Below are 16,780 nucleotides of genomic sequence, written 5' to 3' on the forward strand. Positions count from 1 at the left end.
AGTACCTAGGAAACTCCAACTAATACAGAACACTGCAGAATGTCTCCTCAGCAGCACAAGCCAACATGAGCAAACCTGTCCTCTACTCTCCCATGGAATTTCAGTTCAAATTCAAGATCTTGGTCCTTATCTTGGAGGCACTGCATTGCCTAGGTCTAGCATATCTAAAGGATCACAAAGTTCTGAGATGAAGACTGTGGTTGACAGCTCTGCTCCTCTGGTACAATGTAACTCTCTACATTAAGGGTCTTATCTGACCAGGAGACAGAGCTTTATTGGGGGGCTAGTCTGAGACTGTGGAGTGAACTCCCCCAAGAATTAAGGACCATAGAATCATAGAAATATAGGGCTAGAAGGAACCTTGAGAGGTCATTTCATCCATCCTGCCGCATTGAGGGAGGATTAAGTATACTTAGGCCACGCCTAATGGGTGTTTGTCTAATCTGTTCTTAAAAACCTCCAATGGGGGGGATTCCACCACCTCCCTTGGAAGCCTGTACCAGAACTTAACTACCCTTATAGTTGAAAAGTTTTTTTTCCTAATATCTAACCTAAATCTCCCTTGCTTCCGATTGGCTTGTTGTCCTGCTGTTCTCAGTGGATGAGGAAGAACAACTGGCCACCCTCATCTTTATAACAGCCCTTAACATATTTGAAGACTGTTAGCAGTCCACCAGACCATCTCAAACCTCCCCAGCCTTCCACTCTAAGTACAAAGCATACTTCTTCAACCAGTCTTCTCTAATATATATACAGAGCAACATGTATATTTTATAAAACAACAACAAGCAAGCCCTAAAGTCCTACCAAAACAAAACACTCCATTGCACATGCTTCTTCTCATGGGGAGAGGATAAGAGAAAGTGAAAGTGAGTGAGGGTTGGGGAGAGCGAGTGACGGAGGGATGGGGGATGGAGTGAGTGGAGGCAGGGCCTCAGAGAAGGGACAGGGCAGGGGCGGGGCCTTGGGGCAGGGCAAGGGTGTTTGGGTTTGTGCGATTAGACTGTTGGCAACCCAATGCTGAGCACTGAACAGCTATAAAATTTCAACTGACAGGCAACGACTTTCCCAGCTGCTTCCTCTGAGGGTAGGGGCTAGTAGTGCTGGAGTTTCCTTTATCTTAGATTTCAGAGCACCAGGGAGGTGTGTGTTTTTATAAACTTTGGTTTCCCTGCCTCACCCCACAACATCTCCCCGACTCTCTGGGCCCAGATTCCCTGAGGTCCTATTGTTGACAGGTCCATTCTGTTTGTTTCCAGTGTTCCGAGAGAAGCCCCCGTTTCCCCCAAGCCGGGCCCAGGCCTTGATCCAGTTGAAGCCACCTGAGGAATATTCCTACGTGCAGTCCATCCTCAGGCTGCTCCGCAATACCAATTTTGTCCTGCTGATAGTTGCTTATGGTAAGGTCCAGTCTCGGCTCTGCTAAGTGACAGGTGAAGGCGGAGATCTTCCTGCTACTTTGTGTGCCAGAATGGGTCCTCCCTTGACAATGCTGACCAGTATCTGGCCTGCTAGCAGGAGAAAAATCTTCCTTGCTCACAGTCCCTCCCCCAGGCAGATCTGGAGCAAGTCATTATCTGGAATAACTTGCTCAGTTATAATATGGGTGAAGAGCTGCTAAACGCTTGGCAAGTGCGTGGCCTCCAAGAGACCCCATGGAATCAGCAGGGGGGAAGGGGTTGTGGAGGGACTAGAGTGAGTATGGACATAGCTTGTGGTCTTCAGGAAACCCCCACCCCCAAGAAGCCAGAGGGAGGGAGTTTAAGGTCCCCTCTACTTGTGTTTATCCTGCTAAGTCTGCTGCTCACTTCTCCCTCTGCAGCACTCTCAGAAATGGGCCCCTTGATTTGTTTGCATGGGTATGGTGGGGGCCTGAGGTGCAGGTTCTGCTTTTGACACTATAATTTTGTCATCTGATGAAGCAGTTCCCCTAGTAAGAAGGGGAGGATGACTTTGCTATGGTCTATTGGCTGTGCTCAGTGCCTCTAGTGACCCACCCAAGCGGTGAACAGCAGCCTCTGTACCCCAGTAGGATGTATTCTAGCCAGCTGCAGGGAACTCTAGGAAGTTGTTCTGTGTGTGAATGTGTCACACTTGGTTCTAGGTGTGACATGGTTTCTGGCATAGGCTGGCTCTGTTCTCAGTGCCTGGCAACAGAAAGCTCCTTGTTGGAGAAGCCCCTCAGGAGAAGGGAATAATGGGATACACAGTACATAGGGAAAGCTTCTGGTTGCAGTGTGGAGCACAGTCAGGGATCTCCAGCCCCCTCACAGGTTTTTCTGCCAACACAAGTAGCTAATGGAACATCTGAGTTATTAACAAGGGCTGGGGACAGTGTGATGTTCGCTTTGGAGCTGCAAAAGGCCTACTAGGTCATTTAGTCCTTTCTCCCTGGGGAGTGCAGTAGAGCTTTCTAGAAGTGACCCTCAGATGTCCCAGGTTACTCCTGCCATTTCCCAGATCACTTAGTCCTGTACTGCAACTTCTCTTCCCCTCTCCCATCCGGCTGCCCCCGAGCTTCGTATCGAGGAGCTGGAGACAGTCCCAGGATTGTTCTGTGTCTGATGCCCTCTGAGAAAATCAGATACAGATGCTGGCTGAAAGTCTGTCCTTGATGTGCCCATCAAACTGTGTGGGTGTAAGTGTGAAGAAGGGGAAGGGATCAGTTACTAGTTAGAGCGACCCAGTACTGGTGATGAGAAGGGCCTCTCAGTGTGAAGAGTTTCTTTAGAATCTGTTCTTCCTTGGATAATTTCTCCTTTTAGAGCAGGGGTTGGCAAACTTTTTGGCCTGAGGGCCATATCTGGGTATGGAAACTGTACGGGAGGCCATGAACGCTCACAAAATTGGGGGTTGGGGTGCAGGAGGGGATGAGGGCTCTGGCTGGGGGTGCAGGCTCTGTGGTGGGTCCAGAAATGAGGAGTTCAGTGTGCGGGAAGGGCCTCCGGGCTGGGGCAGGGTGTTGGAGGGTGTGTGTGTGTGGGGGGGGGGGGGTTAGGGGTGCAGGTTCTGGGGTGGGGGCTGAGGATGAGGGTTTGGGGTGCAGGAGGGTGCTCCTGGCTGGGACCAAGGGGTTCAGAGGGCAGGAGGGGGATCAGGGCTAGGGCAGGAGGGGGATCAGGGCTGGGGCAGGGGCTTGGGAGGGAGTCAGGGGTGCAAGCTCTGGGTGGCGCTTACCTCAAGCAGCTCCCAGAAGTAGCGGCATGTTCCTCACTCCGGCACGGCTAGGCAGCTCTGTATGCTGCCCTGTCTGCAGATGCCACCCCTGCAGCTCCTATTGGCTGTAGTTCTTGGCCAATGGGAGCCGTGGGGGCAGCGCTTGGGGTGGGGGCAGCATGTGGAGCCCCTTGACTGCCCCTACGTGTAGGAGCCAGAGCAGGACATACTATTGCTTCCAGGAGCTGCACAGAGCCATGGTACACACAGAGCAGGCAAGCCCGACCCCCGCTCCCTGACTGGAGTGGAGCAAACCTTGGATCCTGCTCCCTAGCAGGAGCTCGAGGGCCAGATTAAAATGTTTGCAGGCTGTAGTTTGCCCACCCCTGCTCTAGAGTCACTGGGGGATTTGAAAAGGCTGTTTAGTGACTTTGACACTTCAAAGTCTCTTCCTCCTGGCTTGTGTTTTTTTTCTCCTCTGCTCACTTGGTTCTGCCCGACTCACCCTTGACTTTCAGTTCCCTAACAATAAAGATAAAGCGACTGAGACTTAGAGGGCCCAAAGCAATGAAGTGCTTTGTGCGTGTCTGAGGGCTTGTCTGCACTTACAGCACTGCATGGGTGCAGCTGCGCCACTGTAACGCTTAATGAAGACACTACCTACGCTGATCAGAGTACTCCACCTCCCTGGGAGGCGGTAGCTATGTTGATGGGTGAAGCCCTCCTCTTAAGATAGTGCTGTCTACCCCCGGGGTTAGGTTGGTATAAATGCATCGCTCATGTGTGTAGTGTGACAAAGCTCTGTCCTTGCCTCCGTGGGTCCTGCGTTTCCTGGCAGATTTCACTAGCCTCAGAGGCGCACTGTATGTAACCCTGCATGTAACCCTTCTTTCTCTAGGGCCAAGGGTCAGAGTCTGCTGAGACATTTTCATCATAAGCCAGCAAAGGAAGTGAGGAGAAGTTATCCTTCCTTGCATAGTCTCTGTTGTCTCCCAGTCTCAGTGATTAATCAGGGGGCAAAGTTGTAGGGGGGGTGGAGGGGGGGGAAGGGAGCCTAGGCCCGCCCTCTACTCTGGGCTCCAGCCCAGGGACCCTAATAGTATCAGCTATGGTAGCTGACCTTTTAGAAACATGACGTGTACAATTCCCTGGGCTACTTCCACCACAGCAGACCTCACTTCCTCAAGCTCCACTTCACCCTTACCTCAGGGCCTCCTTGCTTGTGCCTGATATGGTGTGTACTACTCAGCCTCTCCAACAGCATTAATTAATTAATTACTTGCTCCTGACATGCACACCCACCTGACTAACTGGGAGGCTTTTAACTAGTTTCAGCCAGCCCCTGATTGGCTTCTGGTGTCCCAATCAACCTAGCCTTCTCCCTGCCTTCTGGAAAGTTCTTAATTGGCCCCAGGTGTCTTAATTGACCTGGAGCAGCTGCCATTTCACTTATCCTGGTACCAGGGATTTGTTTAGCCTGGAGCTAATATATCTATCTCCCACTACTTTTCTATAGCCATCTGGCCTTGCCCCGTTACAGTAGATATTTCATAGGTTAACATGCATTGTTTGACATGCAGCTTTGAGCTGAAACAACGGTAGGTAGAGGACATGTGCTGACCTTTCATGCTCCTTCTTCCTATCCCTGAAGCTACAGCCAGTGAAGTGTCCCTTAGTAAACTCTGTGTTCCAGAGTGGGGGGTGAAGTGGGCCAACAGCCTCGTCAGATTCCTCTGTGCATTCCTTCCAGGGCCAAATCTTGTGAAGAGCAAGGTTCAGCACTCTGGGGTATGTTCCTGCTGCCGGCTCCCATTGCAGAGTTTTCCCTGGTGTCCCTCCTATCTTATCTCTCTGGAGGTTACTGACCCACCTGGAACTCACTCTTGTACTAGGTGTCTTTTGGAGTGAATGGGATGGGTGTTTCCTGTCCAGAGAGCATGTCAGAAACTGATAACATGCTGATCCCCTCCTTTGCTGCTGCGCCTCTCAGGAGTTCATGCTGTTCAATCTGGCTCAGTCTCCCTTGCGGCTATGTGTGTCTGTCTGCTGGATATATTCTACTCTAGTTAGATCCCTGTACCACACTCAGCACCAGTGTCAGAGCTGGGATTAGAGCTCAGGAGTTCCTGTCTCCCCATCCTGTGCTCAGGCTACTATACTCCTCCTTTCTCCTGTACCCTGGGGTGCTTCCTGCTGTTCACTCAGGCTTTGAGAGAGAGAGAGAGAGGATGGGGGTGTGGGAATTTTGCACTTGACTGGGTTTTAAGGATTGCAGATGTCTCGACACAGAGACTTTAAACCTTGTTTATCCCGAGCACAGGGATGTGTGGTCTGTGACTGGTGGAACCTATGATCCCCACCCACTGTCACAGTGATCACTGAAGCCTTAAAGAGAAACCAGTTGCAAATGTGCATGACTTTCTGAGAAGAGGATTGAATTGACCATTATGGGTTTTGCCCACATGGGAAAGCTTTTTCAGCTTAATTTATGGTGAGAAATTAAATCAGTAGAGTAATACTGGTATGACCCCCTGTGTGGACACTTTTATTCTGGTGTAAGGGTGGCTTTTTTGGTGTAGCTTGCATCCCTTGGGAAGGGATTTAAACTAAAGCAAAGCGACTCTTATAGTGGAATAAAGTGTCCACACAGGGGTAGGGTTATACTGGCATTACCATCTCTTTAAGACATCAGTGATCTTTATGTGTGACTGATCATATTTTCCCAAGTACACGAGCCCATAGTGGCTTGGGAAGGTGCTGTTACTGCTCAGCAAACTGCTTAGCTCCTACTCAGTTACTAGGACTTCTTGGCTGGAAGAGCCCACTTCTTCTGGCTATTGCTGTGGGGAGTGAGCGAGTTCCGCTTTGTGAGGAAGCCTCCAGCTGGGACATCTCTTCCAGCTCACACTAGGTCACTGGCCTTGGCACTGCAATGTTAATTGGATCTGAGCTCCTCAAGGGAGGCTCTGCCAGCCCAGCACTAATCTGGGTGCGAGGTTGGAATTCTCTCTTGGCTGGTTGGAGTAGGTGGTAAATGAGTTCAGTCAAGAATGAGTCTGGCTGTGAGCAGCTTACTGACCCCAACATAGCCCAGGCCAGTCATTCTGTGGCTGTCATGCTAGGGCAGGACATGGAGGTCAGGAGAGCTCATTTGTGAGCTGTGCCACCCGGTGGTTAGAGAAGAGTGATTGTACTAGAGGGAGGAGGTGCTGGGGCCTGGATCCACTGAACCCCCTATCAGCTCTAAAAAGTGTGCGACCTCCCTCCACTCAGATAAAAAGCAACTCTGAGACTGCAGGGTTTGGCCCACTCACTGAGCTGAGATATAACTCGCCTTGGCTGGCCCAGCAGCCCCTCACCTTCCCTCCAAATGTAGCCCCTCTGCTAGCTGACATGGCGAAGGCAGCCAGTTGTTCTGCAGGCTCCCCAGCCCCGTTGTAAAACACTGTGCTCACACTCTCAGTGCCTGATGCCTGGGTCTCTTCTGCATCTCTGGATTAGAACATCCACACTCAGTGGAGCCCTCTCTAGGTCCCCAACCTTTCTTCACCCAGCAGGAGAATGGTAGGCTGTGAATATGCTGTGTTTTTATCCACCTCTCAGGTTTGAACACTGGTTGCTTCTATGCCCTGTCCACTCTGCTGAACCGCATGGTGATCCAGAACTATCCAGTAAGTACCTGTGACATGCTCTCCTACAGCATTGCTGTCAAAAGAAAGTTTGTATAGGGCACAGTGCAACAGCACCTCCTGCTGAGAGAGACTGGTACTGGAGCTACCGTGCATTTCCTCTGCATCAACCAGTGCTCCTATCCCTGTTCCTTGCACCATCTTCTGCTGGAAGAGAATTGGGCTGGTGAGCTCCACCAAGGGCTATGCCCCTATACCATAATCAGTTGGGCTTTCTTCTGTTAACTCACCCAATCACTGCTTGTGCCCTATTCCCTACAGCAGCAGTTCTCAATCTTTTTCTTTCTGAGCACCCCCTCCAATATGCTACAGAAATTTCAGGGCATGAGGGGTGGGGGGGTGTCTGGGCTTCAGCCACTGGGCCAAGCGGGAGGAGCTCGGAGTTCTTCCCTGAGGGGCACCAGGGCTCGGACTCTGGCCCCCGGGCAGGCCTCAGGCATAGGCATAGTTTGACTTCTGTTTTGGGGAGGGCGGAACCTGGCGGAGCTTGGGCCAGCTCTGCACAGTGGGGTCTGGGGAGGGAGCACCAACTCTACCCCCTGACTCACCTCAGCAGGCCACCCAGGATTGCAGGGGGGTGCACCCAAAAATTATAACTCAAAGGGGGTGGGGTTTCAGCTCAAAAAGTTTGAAACTGCTCAGGGTGCGGGTTGGGGATAGCTAGGAGCTGTGTGCAGAGAGGGGTGTAGCTGAAGGTGCAGGCAGAGGGGCAGCTAGGGGCTGTGTGGTTGCTGCTCCCTGAAGGCTGTGCTGGTCCTGGAGCTGGGTCCCCCCGACAGGGCCGCTCTTACCAGCTGCAGGAGTAATCAAAGGGTGCTGGGAGCTGAGGAGCAGCCGCAGCCCTGGGCACTATCAGCAGCAGGAGATGGGGGAGCGCCAGGGCCAACTGTTTCATGGCACCAGCCAGAGCAGCAGCAGCTGCCCTGCACTGCCCGTCTCCAGCTTCCCGCCTCCGACCTGGCCAGGAGCAGGGGGGAGAGGAGAAGGTGGGAGTGTGGAGCCGCTCCCAGGGCTGCCCCAGTCTGGTTATGGTACTGCAGTTTGGCGGGGCAAAGCCCCTCATGCCCCCCCCCAAACTGCACCCATGGGTTATGGGCTTTGCCTTGTGGGGCACCAGGGCTCAGGCTCGCAAACCCCCTGAAATCGGCTCGTGGACCCCCAGAAGGCCATGGACCACTGATTTGAGAACCGCTGCCCTACAGCACTACCAGCTGGGAGCCTCCTGACAGTCATTGCTCCTGCACCTTTCACTACTTTGCCTTCCTATGGAGGAGAGGGGAGTGCTCCATAGCTAGGGCTTCTGTAACTTTCCCTAAAGCACCTACTGCTGGGAAAGGCTAGGACTGGGATACCTGGGAGCATCTTTTCTCTGGGGTTACCCTACATTCCTGGTAAATCCTGAACAAGCTGACCCAAAAACCAGTACTGGACAGCAAGCTTTGAAAGGCCTTTAGTATCTCCTCCTCTGAGGCCCTTTCAGCCATCCATCCCTGCTTGCTGTTGGCCATTAACTAGTTCCTGTATTGATGTGTGTCTTCCCACAGGGGGAGGAGGTGAATGCTGGAAGAATTGGACTCACCATTGTAGTGTCTGGCATGGCTGGAGCTCTGCTTTCTGGCATCTGGTTGGATAAAACCAAAACCTACAAGTAAGTCCCTTGCACTCGTTTCTCCACAACTCCATCCTACTCTCTGCCACATGGAAGGCAAACCCCAGGGGAGGCAGCTCTGCCTTTCAATGGCTTGACAAGGTGGGTGAAGTAATATCTTTTATTGGACCGACTTCTGTTGGTAAGAGAGACAAACTTTCAAGCTTGTTACAGAGCTCTTCCTCAGGTCTGGGGCAGCGGGGTGGGGGAGAACAACTGAACAATCACCCTGCAGTAAAAGCAAGAATTTGGAGCAGCATATTAGCTCATTTGGGGAGTTTCCTGAGCCCAGGAGATACCAGCCACACTTTTTGGTTCTGGAGCTACTCATTCCTTCTTTGATGCACAAGGTACTGGAGCTACTTCTCCAGGATTCCTATGTGCCTCTGGTTTATTTCTGGTGTTCGTGTTTAGGGATTAATGGGTTTGGGTCTGGCCTATCATGAGGGTAGAGATTATTTGTGTGTGGACAGACAAACATCCGCTTCCACCAGATAAGAACTTACACAGAGTTGTCTTGTCAAGGGCTGTACAGAGGGAGCTGAAAGGAGGAGAGCTGCTTTTTGGGAGCTGGGGCAGGGCCAGAGCAACCTGCATAGGCACGAAAGGCTAGGGTTCGGGTATGAATTGTCAGTGTGTGGGAGATTTCTTTGGGGAAGGGTAGGTGGGAGAGCAGGGGTCTGGGGAGCCCCTCCTCCTTGGGAGAAAGGGGGTAAGTTGAGGGTGCATTTCTCTCAGGGAAACAGAGTGAGGCAGACTTCCATGTCTGACTTCTTTCTTGCTGTCTTGTCTTGTGTCTGGAAGCTGAGAGAGAGCAGTGTGGTGTTCTGCCCCTGCATGGCTCTGGTCAGGTTCCCAGTACCCTGGGAAGAAAGGGGTAGAAATGGCCCAGGGCTGCTTTGTCAAGGCTGAGATAGTTCCCAGCGTGGCAGGAACCATACAGTACCAGACCTGTTCTCTGCCTCACAAACCAGCATCTGAGAGTCTCTGTTCTAATTAGTGAAAGGTCCATTGAGTCCTGTGCCTAGAGGCACTTTGTGTGTGTGTGTGAGAGACACCTTATTGAAGGCAGAGTCTTATGGAGCGATGCATGTGGGGGTGGGAACTGGGGTCAGATTAGGGTTTGGTACTTATGGGGACACTTGGCAGAACGTGCTGCCATCTGTGAATGTACAGCTAAAGGTCCCTGTGTTGCCTGCAACTTTAGACTGGGGGCTTTCCCAGGGGCCAGATCTTTCTTGGTGGGAGTCTCTGCTACCCTAGTTCACTCAATCTTTATGCAATGAGCCTTGACTGGCCTGATTACAGTGAGCCCCCGTATGCTAGCTAGGGATCTAGGTGATCAACTTCCCCGCACCAACTGGCCAAAGCCAGTTAAGGTGGTGGTCACCTGCTTCCCTTGCAGGCCAGAGTAGACAGGGCTTTATTCTAATAGCAGGAGATGGGAAGAAGGCTGCTTCCATGATCTTTCCCTTCCAGGACCCACCACAGCATTTATTCTGGCTCTGGTAGCATGGCCTATCCACAGTAAGGGAAAACTTCCCAGGACCTTCTACCCCTGGGTGGGTATGTTTAGGGCCCACAGCTTGTTTGGGTATCCCCAGCTGTAGTTCCAGCCATCAGTACTGGCAGGTCCAGGGACCAAGTCTAGAGCAGAAACTGATCTTTTGGGCCAACCCTGAGATGGCAGATGAGGACTCATGGGGGTACTGGGGAGCAGGGAGAAAAGCTGGAGCAAATGATCACTAGATAGGCTGGCCAGTCACTTACTTCTGTTTCTGGATGCTGTGTGCAGCTGGGCTGGGTTAATGTGCATTTCTTTTGGCAGCTGTGGCTACTGTAACCCTATGGGGTGGGAACACACGCTGTCACTAACTGCATTTTTGCTGCTCTGTAATTTGCAGCCCCTAACAACTCTGTCATGCTGGCAACATGGCCCAGACTGGCACAGCTATGGCATGTGACATTCCCGACTCTCCCAAATGGAGCTATATTGCTGCACAGAGATCACAGTGTAAGGGATTTGTGGTTGCACAGTAGGAGCTGGGAGTCCACTCTCAGCAGTGTGAAAATAATCCCCAGTTTGTTCGGAGGGCTGTCATGGGCAGAATGAGCGTGTTTTGTTAGTGCTGGGATTGCCAGCATGGGGTGGGCTAAATTAGTCTTCGGTGCAACCCTGCTGACTAACTTTAGGGAAATGGTAGGATAAACAGCCTAGTGTGAGGAGGGCACTGCCAGGAAATTGGGCTGGTTCAGGCTGTTCATAGGGGTTTCTGTAAAACAGCAAATATTAACAGAACCTTTCCACTGAGAATAAATTTAAAATTCTGAAAAAGCCTGTTGTTTAAATTACCAGTTCCAAGAGGTCAGATGCTATGGTGATGGGGGGGTTGGGGGTGACACAGTGTCACGGACCCAAAGGCTGGGCTATGAGAATCAGGAAACAAAACTACCAAATCCTGTGTCACTTGCCAAGCTGAGAGAAAAGAGTGAACATCCCCCTCCCCTTATCAAAGTAAAGGGCAGTACTCAAAGTTTTTTACCTTGAATTTGCATGAAAGACTAATGCCACTAGGTTGGCTTCCCTGTCTCCCTTAGCCAGGAATGGAATGGCCACGCATTCTCTCCTCCTGCCTGTCAGGAGGGTTTGTGAGTTAGCCCCAGGGTTTCAGAGCTGCTGTCTTTTTGTTTTTTGTTTTTGTTTTTGTTTTAAATCTGGGGTGCATATTTCATTCTGGAAAGCTCACGTTGTGCTCTCACTGAATGTGGTCTGTCAGCAATTAAAAGCTTTGGCAGCTTCTCTGAGTGCAGAGAGACCAGGCCAGCTCTCAAAATAACACATTTTGGCCTCTAGCTTGGTTCCAAGGGTGGGTCAGTGGGGTATATGTTCACTGTGTTGTGTGTAATTTCATCTCCAGTCAGATACAGTCTGTGGTGGAAACCAGAAACCTCCCTGCACTCTCAAGTTTCTGGTTGGGGAGACTTAGATAGTGGGAGGCCACTGGTTTACTCCTTGGGGAATTCTGCCCCCCTGTGTGTGCGCAAAATTCACAGATTTCTTTGCTACCCTGCAGAAAAATGACTTTCTAACAGGGAAGCTGCAAGAGTGGTCATGTGCCCCTCCCCAATAGTGGGATCGTGTGTTTCAGGTGCCTGGAGCAGCAGGGAGAGAGGTAGATCACTGCAGAGGTTGGGGGGCATTCAGATGCCCTGGGCCAGTGCTGGGTCAGACCCCCCCATGCCCAGCCAGAACCCGACACTCCTCCCCGCTGAGCCTTACCCCCTGCACCCAGCCCTCCTCAGCCCCACCTGGTGGCTCCTACCCTGTAGCAGGCTCAGCTACTAGTCCCAGTGCGGCGGGGGGTGGAGAAGAGTGCACTTCCCCCCCTGCACAGATTGACAAGGGCAGGGTCAGACCCACCCCCAGAAACCTTCCCGGGCTCCGCATCACCCCCTTCCCACTTCCTGACCCCATCGCTCTTCAGCTGCGGCGGGAGGGGTCACTATATTGGGAGCTGCATCCCTGTCTGTCCAACCCCAATGCATCCAGACTCCCCCATTCCCAGAGCCCCCCTGCACCCAGCCCTACCTGCTGAGCCTCATCCCGCCTGCATCCGGACCCTGCCAAGCCCCTGCCCCCTCATCCCTGCATCCGGACCTCCACCCCTGCACCCAGACCACCCCCTCACTCAGCCCCCTGCACTCAAACCCCCACCCCAATGAGCCTCACCCCCATGCACCTGCTCCACCCTGATGAGGCCTCTGCACCTGGGTCCCCACTCCACTGAGCCCCAACCAGCTGCACCTGGACTCCCATCTCACCAAGCCCCACTGTCCCTGCACCCAGACCCCCCCCCACTGATCCCCCCCACACCCAGACTCCACCTGCCGAGCCCCATTCCCCCACACTTTTAATTTTTAATCTAAAGTTAGGATTAACTGAATTATAAATGCTGTTTTGTTTTTAAATGCTCCTACTGACAGGGGTATTACTTGAATTTTATAAAACTAGTATAGCAAAATCCCAAATACTGAAAATGAAGGCCCTGATCCTGCAGATACTTAAGCAGGTGCGTAACTTGACTCACGTGAATAGTCCCATTGATTTTAATAATGGTTAGTGCTTACAGTTAAACATGCACATAAGTGTTTGTAGCACCAGGAGCTAAAATTATAATTTCAATTAAAAAAAAATCTCTTAGGGACATAAAATCTTTGTCTCGTCAAAACAAAATTGCTTCGGTGTTAGACTAAATAACTTTTCATTGTTTGCTGCATATTAAACCAAGATATTGTGAACTTTTTTATACATACCAGCCAAAATGTTCAAAACTAGGAGCCTAAAGTTCCAGAGCCTGTATTTAGGCACTTAAGTGAATCAGGAGCATAAGTCCCACTGACTTCAAAGTGTGCAAACCACGATGGTGTATAGCCTAGTCAAAGAATTTCACCTTTCTTGACTTGTGGCAGTTCAGTATATCAGGATGGGGTGTTGGTTGCAAATATAGTAAAGGCGATTTGCTTATCAGTTTTGTGTTTGAGCATGAGGTGTTCTTACAGTAAGGGTTTTGGTGAGGCCCTGGCTTGTTTTTTCAGCAAAGATTAGCATTTTAAATGTGAAGCTTTTTATTAGAAAAAATCTCTATGCAAAATGTGAAATTCTGCTAACAATGAGGATACTAGAGAAACCAGTACAGAGCATCTACTGTAGCAATTTTAAGCTGTAAAACGGGAAAAAGGTAAAGAACTAGCAACATGTGAATAAAAAATCTGATTTAAATTAAAAATAGAGTTTTTTAAATGTTTGTTTTGTAAATCCAAGTTTTTTATTAACGCTGATAGTTGTTTTACTTCCATCAGTTTTAGTTTGGATACAGAGTTTCAGTTGGATACAGAATTCACCTTCACTTCCTGACCTAACTATTGTACTATGCTGCTCTGGGCTGCTAAACAGTTGCTAGGTGGGGGAAGTGGTCTCTGTGTATAGGCTGGAATCAGTTTCTAAAGCTCTTGCTGGAAAACATTAGTTAATAGCCTGTCCCTTGGCAATGGGGAATTCTCTGGTAGAGCCTAGGCTTATCCCTCGTCTTCCAGGTTGCCTCAATTTCTTTCTCTACAGAAGAGATGTTCTTCCCAAACAAGGGAATCTTCCATTTGGTCTTGCACCATTGGGATACAGGGGAGTCAGGACTCCTGAGTTCCATTCTTGGTTCTGCCACTGACCTACTGAGTGACCTTGGGCCGAGTCCCTTTCCTCTCTGTTGCCTCAGTTTTCCCTGTTGGTGCGAGAGAGATATTTTTCCTCCTTTTCCTCCCAGGGAGGTGGAGGGTTGTGAAGCTTCCCTTGCTAGCATGTGTAAAGTGCATTAAGATCCTTGGATGGGAAGGGCTAGAGAAGAGTATTGAATGAAAGCTAAAAAGGCCTGTTCCTGACTGTGCCTTGTCTTGCAGGCAGACGACGCTGGCGGTTTACATCATGTCTCTGGGGGGCTTGGTGGCCTATACCTTCACCCTGAGCCTAGGCCACCTCTGGGTGGTCTTTGTGACCGCAGGCATGCTGGGGTAAGTTCACATGCAGTCTGCTTTCCCGAGAATTTATTCTCCCTCCCGTGTGGGAGCTGACCCTAGGAAGGAATAGAGACTGCCTAATTTAGCCCAGGCTTTTTGCTGCCTCCCACATTAATCTGGAAACACCCCTTCCCTCTGGCCCCTGCAGTGGCATAGAAGGGAAGGCAGAGGTGTCACAATCCAGAAGCTGCAGAGGCCAGGGTGGGGCAGGCTCTATATGGAAGAAGGATAAGGTGTTGTATTCTCCCCAAATCTCTCCTGGATCCTCTGACTGGGAGAGCTGAAGGACGTGCGCAGCAGCCCCTACTACTTCTCCCTGTCCCAGCTGGCTCTGAACACTCTGCCAGGCTGGATACCTCTGAGCATGGTGAAATGTTTGTCAGGAAGCAGGTGGGACTGTGGCCTTCCAGACCTTGGAGAGAAGGAATGAGAACCATGGTCATAGCTAGGTTTCTAAAATAGTCTTCGGCTGGGTGGCATCCCATCTAAGTCACTTCCAGGCTTTTACTTTCCAAGCTAGCATTAACATTCTGACTCCGATGCCACTGGCTGACCCCACTTCCTGGCAGCAATAGGTGGCTCCCTGCCCCCCGCGTGCCTCTCTTCTCCCTGCCCCTTCAGGCCTGGCCTTCTGCACTGCGGCTGCAGGCACAAATATTTGTGGGTTGGGACTAGAGTTCCGACCATGGCCGTGTGGTCAGTGAATCTGGTGGCTGGAGGGACAGCATGATGATGGGGGATCAGTCCTGTGCAGTCACTGAATTAGGAGGAAATAGGGATCAGAGCCACATAGTCCTTTCCCTGCTTCTCCCTCCACCAGCTGCTGACTGTTGTTTTTCTGTGTACTGCTGTGCAGGTTCTTCATGACAGGATACCTACCGCTGGGTTTTGAGTTTGCGGCAGAGTTAACATACCCAGAGTCAGAAGGAACGTCTTCAGGCCTCCTTAATGTATCGGCACAGGTATGTTCTCCCCTGCACCTCGCCCAGCACTGCTAGAATGCCCTGCTAGGCCCAAGAGGATTCCTGTTCCACAGGGGTACAGTTCGGACCATTGGTCAATCCACTGCACTATCCTGCTCTATCACAGAGAGCATCTGATGCTCCAGAGAGAGGCCATGCTTCAGCCCCAGGCCTTTGCTTTCTTGTTTTATTGCTGTCAAAACTGGAATTTAATCTTCAGCTTCAGTGGCTTCTCACCCCCTCCCTTGCCCCAGAAAGTTCTTCAGGATGCTGGAGCTCCTTGCCCCTCTGCACTGTCACTGCCAGCAGTTTAGGATCCCCCTCTCCTTGGGTGACAGGGGATTCCAGCCAGCAGGCTCTGTTGTCCTCCCCCTAGCCAGAAGGAGGCACGTCATCCAAATTCAGCCCTTGTTTGTAACCCAGCTTCAGCTGAATGGACAAACGGCTGCAAGTCTGGGGTTCTAAGTCCTTATTAGACCTGGCAAGCTCTTCAGTAAGCTGCCTTTCCCTGGTGAATCAGGGGCAAAGGGTGAGGGGAGGAGAGGCTGAGGGATGGTGGCCAGGCAAGGACAGTACAGTAGCTCCATTCCTTACTTTTGTGTTAAAGGTTTTCGGGATCATTTTCACCGTTGCCCAAGGGAAGATCATCGATCACTTTGGGACGCAGGCGGGAAACCTCTTTCTTTGCTCCTTCCTACTCCTGGGGACTTTCATAACTGGTAAACCAGCTCCCGCAGAGATTCCTCACCTGACTGTGACCCGTGGGACTCGACACATGGAGTGAAGGCAGCTCCCGCACTGCAGCGCCTGCAGGGCTGCTCCAGCTGAGCAAGCTCCAGAACAGCAGCACCCTGCTGATGCTTCCTTGTTGTGGCAGCTGGTCTGCGTCACTGGCTGAAGGTTCCAGTGGTGTGAGCTTCCCCAGTGCTGTCCCCATCCATGTCCCCATCCATGCTCCTGGCTCGGGACTCAGCCAGATGAGGCTCCCTCATGGCTGGGCCAGGGCCTCCATCTGCTGCCTGACTGCTGTAGAAGTCCTATCTTCCTCATTCAGAACAGTGGATCCCCTGCTGGCCCCCCAGTGTCTCCTTGAACCCTATGCTGCCCCTGTGTAACCCCGAGTTCTATGAGACTTGCTTGTGTCCTCTGTTGTGTCCTTATGGGTCTCCTCTTCCCTCTACCTCTCAGTGTTCATTAAGGCCGATCTCCGGAGACAGCAGGCCAATCTGGATGGTGAACAGACAGTGAGTAAATCCCCTTTGACCTCTGGCTCTGTCCCTACTATTAGCTTAGGGTGACCCCTGCTCTGTCCCCTACCCACCTGTTGGAATCTCTGTTTCTGGGTCATTACCATAATAATCACGACTCTCTTCTGTTGTCCCCATGATTGGTTGTCAACCTCGCTAGGGGAAGTTCCTTGCTGGCATTTGCAGCCCTGTGGCTGTGATCTCAGCCCTGTCAGGTAGGGGGTTTGTGGATACTCTGAGCTGCTCTCATTGGGTGTCACTGAACATTGGCCCCCAAGGAGGCTGCAGAACTAGGCATGTGTCCTGTTTTTTACATTAATGGCTAGGGATAGATGAGGGAGGTCGGGGAAGAGAGATGCACAACCCCCGCTGCTTCTGCTGAGAGGGAGTTAACACTTAACATGGAACTCTCTATGGCAATGCTTAGACCATTGTGCAAATATCCGCACAGCCCCCTGAAAAGGTGAGTAATTGCTTGTAGCTCCATTTTGCAGTTGAGGAAAGTGAGTC

General features: G+C 51.3%; 1 protein-coding gene across 7 annotated transcripts in view; it reads left to right on the forward strand.

Moving 5' to 3' along the window:
• Nucleotides 1-16,780, forward strand: part of FLVCR2 (FLVCR choline and putative heme transporter 2) — a 57,597-nt gene that overhangs the window by 28,839 nt on the left and 11,978 nt on the right. For 6 of the 7 annotated variants that reach the window (XR_007357374.2, XR_007357375.2, XR_012669003.1 and 3 more), the window contains exons 3-9: nucleotides 1,260-1,400; nucleotides 6,760-6,827; nucleotides 8,390-8,493; nucleotides 13,945-14,055; nucleotides 14,918-15,023; nucleotides 15,631-15,742; nucleotides 16,212-16,267. Coding sequence is in view for 3 of the 7 variants with exons in the window: in XM_048855558.2 (XP_048711515.1) it covers nucleotides 1,260-1,400; nucleotides 6,760-6,827; nucleotides 8,390-8,493; nucleotides 13,945-14,055; nucleotides 14,918-15,023; nucleotides 15,631-15,742; nucleotides 16,212-16,267 (698 nt within the window). In the remaining 4 variants the exon portion in view is untranslated. The remainder of the gene's footprint in view (nucleotides 1-1,259; nucleotides 1,401-6,759; nucleotides 6,828-8,389; nucleotides 8,494-13,944; nucleotides 14,056-14,917; nucleotides 15,024-15,630; nucleotides 15,743-16,211; nucleotides 16,268-16,780) is intronic. The other variant, XR_007357376.2, reaches the window with a different exon arrangement.

This window comes from Caretta caretta, chromosome 6, assembly GCF_965140235.1.
Source record: "Caretta caretta isolate rCarCar2 chromosome 6, rCarCar1.hap1, whole genome shotgun sequence".
Lineage (NCBI taxonomy): Eukaryota > Metazoa > Chordata > Testudines > Cheloniidae > Caretta > Caretta caretta.